At 32.8% G+C, this 7,330-nt stretch overlaps 1 protein-coding gene across 2 annotated transcripts; it reads right to left on the minus strand.

The window, feature by feature from the left end:
- Positions 1–2,674: 2,674 nt before the first annotated feature.
- LOC127806540 (transcription factor MYB1-like) lies at positions 2,675–4,260 on the minus strand. 2 transcript variants are annotated; one of them, XM_052343903.1, is made up of 4 exons: positions 4,166–4,245; positions 3,992–4,135; positions 3,687–3,816; positions 2,675–3,434 (listed from the first exon to the last, which is right to left on the minus strand). In XM_052343903.1, exons 2-4 carry the CDS (start codon positions 4,122–4,124, stop codon positions 2,933–2,935), a joined length of 765 nt encoding a protein of 254 aa, XP_052199863.1. In that variant the 5' UTR covers positions 4,125–4,135; positions 4,166–4,245; the 3' UTR covers positions 2,675–2,932. The 2 variants fall into 2 exon arrangements, with proteins under 2 accessions (XP_052199863.1, XP_052199862.1); XM_052343902.1 differs by having other exon boundaries at positions 3,992–4,260.
- Between the last annotated feature and the right edge of the window lie 3,070 nt (positions 4,261–7,330).

Genomic DNA, 7,330 nt, shown 5'->3' on the forward strand with positions numbered 1-7,330 from the left:
ATTTTTAATCGAATAAAACTTAAATATTTAAGAGATTAATTAATTATAATATTTAAGTGATACATTAGTTTGAGTTAAACTTTACAATATTTATTTTTTTAAGTATTAATTTATGAATTTAAAAGATTTAAAATTTAAAATTTAAAAGCTTAATTTAAAATAAAATTAAAATGATTGACAGCTAAGTATAGTATATAGTTAATATGTACAATATATATGTTAAGGAGGCTCGCTGCTCGGACGGTTGTGTGTGCATGCACGCACACGAGCGACCAAGGATCTATACTGAGGAAGGGGAGAAAGGAGTGCGCTGGGAAATTATCCTAGCGCTACACGTGGTGGTGTGGTGCTTGCAAGGTAGCGCGTGCGTCCTTCCAGCACAAGTTATTTTTTTTTTTAAATTGAAGTTAGCGACTGAAATAGTTCTATCGCTGATTCTAATTTATTTTAATTTTTTTAATATTCTAATTTTTATTATGTATTAGCGACAGGAAAGTTTTCTGTCGCTATTCAGTGACAAAACTTTTTCTAGTCTCTAAAATAATATTTAATTTTTTAAATAAATTTTATTTTTTATTTTTTAATCAGCGATGGAAATTTTTCTTCGCTAATTCCGTCACTGATTTGTGTCGTTGCTAAAATTTAGTGACGCCATTTTTAGCAATGGGAAGTTGCCTGTCGCTATATTTTTTAGCGACGAATTTTGATGTTTTAGTGACTAATTTTTTCTTAACTAAATTTCATTTTTCTTGTAGTGAATGTAGCGACGATTGAAGACAAGAAGTGAGGGTCAAGGCAGTGGCGAGAGGTGAGGCGAGGCCATGAGAGGCAAGAGGAAGGTGACAAGAGGCGATTGCTAAAAAAGAAAAGGAACAAGAGGGGGGCGGGAAGGGAAGAGCAGAGAGAGAGAGAGAGAGAAAATGGTTTCTTAGAAAAAGAAATATGAATATGATAAATGATATAATATCTGATATGTATATATGTATGTATAGATTGTTAAAAAAAAAGAGGAATATGATGTATGTATATATGTTAAATAATATATTTATAAAATTTTATTTGAAAAAAATTTTATATTTTTTTAATTTACACTTTATCTTGCGTTTCTATTCCTTACATTTTTAGAAAAATGTTGTTTTTTCCGTTTCTATTTTGTATTGGAAACGTCTTATATCCATTTCGTACAATTTAGGTTGTCGCCATTCACCACCATTAATTGTTCATCATCGTCTATTCTCCACAAACAAAGAGAGAAAACAACAAAGGAGATAGAAAAAAGAGAGAAACAAAAATGAAAAAAAAAAAAGAATGAATTTAAATACAAAGGAATTTTAGTTATTTTATAAGATTTAACAATTGTTAACTAACGATAAAAAAAGAAATTATAGTTTAACATTAAATCTCATGACTACTCTTTGTATTTTCTCTAACACCAAAATACTTTTAACATTTACCCTAATCTCAAAAGTATTAGGTGTGATTTTTTTTTTTTTTTTTTTGTATAAAGGTGCAATGGATCCTTCCGGAATATGTATGCTTTTTTCTAACAAACCCAGAGAAAAGCTTCAGTAACTTTCCATTTTGTTCATATATTTTTCTAACAGAAGCTTCAAAAGCTTTGTTGATTCTTTCCATTCTGGGTGAAGTCTTCTTTCCGCATTACTTCGTATTTTTATCCTAATTAATCCTAGCTGAGCAACAAATTAAGAAACTAGCTGAGCATTATTGGGTTGTCTTAAAGTACTCCTTCAATTATTAATAATAATTTACCGATTGATCCCACAACAATAAATGTTCCCAACACCCAAGGAATTAACCAAATGAGATGAAATGAAACTGAAGCATACTCACCCGCCTATTTCAAGAGGTCAGCCACCCACAGGAAAATTACTGTACTTAAAACTTTTTAAATTATGGGAAATTTCGTCATAAATATTTATGTCTATTATAATATTTTTGCTTTGTATGTCGATCGTAATACTATGTGATGAATCTCTTCTAGTTTTGGGACTAATCCTAAGGGACTTATTAATTATAATTCATATTGGTCGACTGCTTTGGAGGATTATCATTCTTGGCTACTGAGAAAACCAAAATTGCGGGTTCTTTTTTTTATGCTAATTCTTTTTTTTTTTTTCTGATAAAAAAAAATCCACCTTGGAGTTGTTAGCATCTTTCATTAATAAAATTTCCACTTTTTATTAAAAGCTGGGATGGGTTTTAATTTCTTTTTTTTTAATTTCCTAGACATAATTTATAATTATTTTTTATTTATGCAGTTAATTATTTTGAAATGAAACCCTCGACTGCCGTTTGACTGCAATTCGACAGTTCACAATTTTGACATGTTTGCCCTTTTGATTTGATATACATACGAAGATGCTAGGTAGGTATAACCGAACGGAGATGACAACGATAGACTACTCTACACATACAGGTATATATCTATCTATATATATATTAAAAATTTAATGGTAGCATGGGTACAGGTACCTTATATAAAGTGAAGGCTTTGTATATAACATGAAAATTGTGTCTTACAGCACCAAAATATATATTTGTAATGTTATACAAAATATCTTTTACATTATATAGAATATCCATTCACTCAGACACCATAAAATTTTCTATATATATGTGTGCGTACAAATATATATATATATATATGGTAATATTTGGAGCAAAAATGTCAAATGATTGGGGGGAGAGCATCACGACAGTCAGATAATTTCTTGCAGAAATTAATACAGGAAAGAGGGTTGGTTGGAAATCCCTTTTATTGCATCCCTTGCAATTAATTTCCATCATATAGGCAAATCATTGGACCATTGACATTCAATTCACAGTTGAAAATATTGCGAAGATACCTCCGTACTACTCACTCCAAGACCCATCTTGCTTGTACGACATTAATTCATGATTTTGTCATCTACTAGCCTAAACCATGGGTTTGGGGTGGTTCAGTACTAGCCCTCCAATTTTCATCTGCTTCCAATATTATCTCGTCGCTTAAATCATTTATGCTCCACCAGGCTTCGCTTAGAGGAAACCCACAAACATCGCCACTAAAGTCTCCACCACCTCCGTCGTTTTCGTTTGGCTCCGGCCGAATTTCCAAGTCTAGAAGATCAGTCACGAAGAGGTCGCCGGCGGCGTCAAAGTCAAGCAAATAATCGGGTTGAGAGGCCGCCGGAGCTTCACATTTCTCGATCATTGCTGTTACGTTTAGTTCCTGCGGGATGACTACTTTGGTGCATCGCACCGCTTTGGTTCTGATGACTGTGTGTTTCTCTGGACGTGGGCTTCGCTGTTTTCGAGAATTTTTAGAGTAGTTATTGTCGCCATGATTAATTCTCTTGCTCAAGTTGCTGTTCCAGTAGTTCTTGATCTCATTGTCTGTTCGCCCAGGCAATCTTCTAGCAATGAGTGACCACCTGCACCATCCAAATGATGATCTTTCTTCAATTTTGATGGCTTTAGAGATTAAAATACATATGCCAAAACACGTACAGAGACCCCCCGAGCCAACACCATAATAATAATTTCTTTTTCATCAAGATCTGATGACTGCATAGATATATTATCAAGGCACTCATTCGTAAAAATTAGCCAACTGCTTCTTCATCTAATCACATATGGGTTCTGATGAAACAAGATATATGAACATATAAGGGGAGATATTATACCTATTACCAAGGAGTTTGTGTAGTCTGAGAATGAGCTCTTCCTCTTCCTCTGAAATATTGCCTCTCTTGATATCTGGCCTCAGATAATTCAGCCACCGGAGCCTGCAACTCTTCCCGCATCTCTTTAACCCTAGAAAACCAGACATTGGTTTATTATGCATGCATGCATACATACATACATATAGAGGGGGGGCCCGGGGGGTTGGTTGGGGAAGAGAAAGAACAAAATAAGGACAAAAAGCAGCAAAGGGGCCGGCAAACACAACAGCATTCTTTTGATGATAAAGTAACAAATGTTAGATTACCAGCTTTCTGAGGCATATCTCTCCATTTGCCTTCTCCATGAACTTTGATGTAATTAGCAAGAATTTTGTCTTCTCGAGCAGTCCATGCCCCTTTATTAAGTCCCACTTTGGCACAGCATGGCTTCCTTCCCATTATAATATTTATCTCCCTCCCTCCCTCTCTCTCTCTCTCTCTCTCTCTCTCTCTGGGTGTTGCTCCCAGGAGAGGCGAGCTTGGTTTGGCTGCTTCAGTTCCAGGGAGGGAGGGGGGGCAATTTAAGGGTGTGTTCTTGGTCGACTGGAGCAACTTGTTCATTTGTGTCTCTCTTGTCTTGTAATATGGTTGACGATGACACCTATCATAATTTACTTATCATTTATGTCTCTATAATTTGGGTTATTTGGATGGAAAATTTTTTGTGATTTAAAATTGAATTTAAATGTTATTATGGTTAATTGAATAAAGTTTTAATTAAAAATAATATTAAGCTTACTTTAAGGAACTAAAATTAAACTAATAAAAAAATTAAATTAAAATTAATTAAAAAAAAAAAACTCACTGAAACTGGAATCTATTTGTTGTGGTTGCCTCTTCTTTCTTTTCCTTCTTTTCCTTCTTCTTCATATTCTTCGCTGCTGCTTCTTGTGCTTTCTCTCTCTCTCTCTCCCCCCGGGCGCCGCCTTTCTCCCCCTCGGCAAGATGGTAAAGAGAGAGGGAATGATGATGATGAAGAAGAAGAGAAACCGTAGTACGTATAGCAGTGCCGACTGGGATGCATTGCCATGATGGGTTTTAAGTCCAGTGAGTTTTTTTATTTTTGCTTTTTATTTTAGTTAATTTTAACTTAATTAATTATTATTTAATTTACTTAGTTTCATTTTACTAAATTAATATTTAATTGATGCTGTTTTTGACGAAATACAAATATATATATATATATAAACCGTTAGAACTATTTTTATATTACATAAATTTTTACAGAAACTGCTTAAACTACAAGAAGTTTAGGTTAAAACTTACTCAAAAGTTTAATTATCACACGATTATTGCTCGAAATATCAGCATGTACTTGTGGAAATTAGGGAAACGAAACAAAAGAAACCAGAAGACGGAAGTCACGGAACAGTAGCAAAATAGGATGAAATAAAAAATGTTACTTGTATAAATAATTAAGTTATTGAGAGGATGATCGAAGGTATCGAAATATAAAAATACCCTCACCTAATTTGTCGCTGCATCCGATCAGACTTCATGATTGATAAAGCCTGATAATTGATAACGAAGTCTGATTGGATGAATTTTAATTCGGTCATTGAATTTATACATCTCATCAATAGGGTCTTAAAAAATAAAAATGGGAGGCTAATAACAAACAGGTTTGAGGCAGTTGACGTTTTATTTCCATTTTTAGTGTCAAGGTTAGTTTGTTGCCTTGTGCTTTCGTGGGGTATGCCCCGTTTGTCTTTTGAATTCGCTTGTGCCCCTCTTTTCTTATTAATTCTTTTTTATTTACAAGAAAAAAATAAGGATGAAATGACTTAATTATCAGACATTATCGGTTAAAAGTATTGATGCTTACATAACAGCTAAAAGACATTTTACATAAAAGTACAATGTTACTTGTACATAGATATTTACATACACATGATAAAATAACGAAAATACTCTTCTCCAGTCTTGAAAAACCCGCCATCGCCATCGCCCCTACATTGCCACTTGCACCGCCATCGCTCCAATCTGTCGACCACAGAAACCCACCACTGCTGCCCCCCACCCGCCACCGTTGCTGGCATTTCCAAGCGCTTCTCGACTGCGGATCGGACAATTTTCGCCGCAATGGATGAAGTCGATTTCTTTATGGGAGTAAGTCTCCATCGAACTTCATCCATGCATTGGGGGGGAGTATCTCTGCGAACTTGGCAGAAAAGAAAATTGATGGCCTGGTGGCAAGGTCGACAGCAATGCGACGGTCGATTTGTGCGTGTCATCCTTGCGCAGGGGCCATGTATATATAAACTATTTATTTTTCTGAGATGAGAGGATGGGTAAAGTCTTATTTATTTATAGATTCATGTATATTATTCGAAGGCCAAATAAGACTTTACCCAAAGAATAACAACCCCTAATCTCAGAAAAATAACATCTTCTGGTACTCTTATAATTTAAACCTTAATTAGATCAACTTGAAAATGTTGGGGCCCCAAGATCTTCTACAGATGGGCGGGGGGTTAAAAACTGAATGGCTCCCATTCACTAATTAAAAGCTGGGCAAGGAGCTTCAGTGGCTTGCATGCAGTCAGTTCGAGGCCTATTTGGAATCTTGGGTGTTGATGGTTTTGGCCACATGGTTTCTATACCGAATGCCTCCTTTTTGAGAATCCTATTTATAGCTGTAGCTATCACCGGTTGAATAGTTTAGTTTTAGGTAACTGTGAGTGAATTTGAGACCTTACATTTAAATTTTAAAAGCTAAGGGCAACTTCAATGTTGGACACCAAATTTAGTGTTGATTTGGTGTCTAGCATTGGTTTATACCAAAATTTTCAACACTAAATTGATGTTGTCTCGATGTGTAACATCAAATTGGTGTAAAAAAGAATCTTTAAAAATATTTTATAAATAAATATTAATTAATTTATTTAACTTAGTATAATATAATTAAAAATAATTAGTCACATTTTATAAAAAAATTAAAAATTACTCTCATAATTTTTTTAATTTTTTTCAAAATATGTTATTCTAATTAATTTTCTTACTAAATTTTTAATTAATTATTTTTGCCTAACTTTTATCAAACTAATTATTTATCCACCTAATTATTTATCTATCTCATTTTTCAACTAATATTTTAAATCAAAGAAACTATTTTTCCCATAAATATTTTTTTCACTTAATATTTCAACTAATATCACTTAATATTTATCTATTATTGAATTTTTGCATTAAGAATATTTTTTTTCTATTAAGTAATTATTAAAATAAAAAAATTCATATACATAAACAAAAATAGTTAATTTTATATTAACATGGTATTTATAAAATATATTTAATATTATAATCATTTTATAGATCTTAATAAAATATTTCCATCGGTATATATTTTTTATAATAATTTAATTTATATTTCTAATTATTAATCAAAATATACAAATATAATAAAAGTGATAAATGATATAAAAGAAATAAGTTGTTTTGAAGTTATACAAAGAGTGGTAAAATTAAAAAAAAATAAAAAAAAAATTAGTGTTGGTGAATAGTATAACACCTAATTTGGTGTTAATTTGGTGTTATACTACTTACTTAACTCCAAATTTGATGATTGAAAATTGTGCCCAACACCATTTTATAATATTCATTGG

Source organism: Diospyros lotus, chromosome 7 (genome assembly GCF_014633365.1).
Source record: "Diospyros lotus cultivar Yz01 chromosome 7, ASM1463336v1, whole genome shotgun sequence".
NCBI lineage: Eukaryota > Viridiplantae > Streptophyta > Magnoliopsida > Ericales > Ebenaceae > Diospyros > Diospyros lotus.

What these genes read in the sequence shown, in the direction of transcription:
- LOC127806540 (XM_052343902.1), bottom strand. Translation starts at nt 4,124, where the DNA reads ATGGGAAGGAAGCCATGCTGTGCCAAAGTGGGACTTAATAAAGGGGCA. An exon ending in AGATATGCCTCAGAAAGCTG is followed by an intron (nt 3,817 to 3,991) that starts GTAATCTAACAT and finishes CTGGTTTTCTAG; the next exon opens with GGTTAAAGAGATGCGGGAAG. An exon ending in CACAAACTCCTTGGTAATAG is followed by an intron (nt 3,435 to 3,686) that starts GTATAATATCTC and finishes TGGATGGTGCAG; the next exon opens with GTGGTCACTCATTGCTAGAA.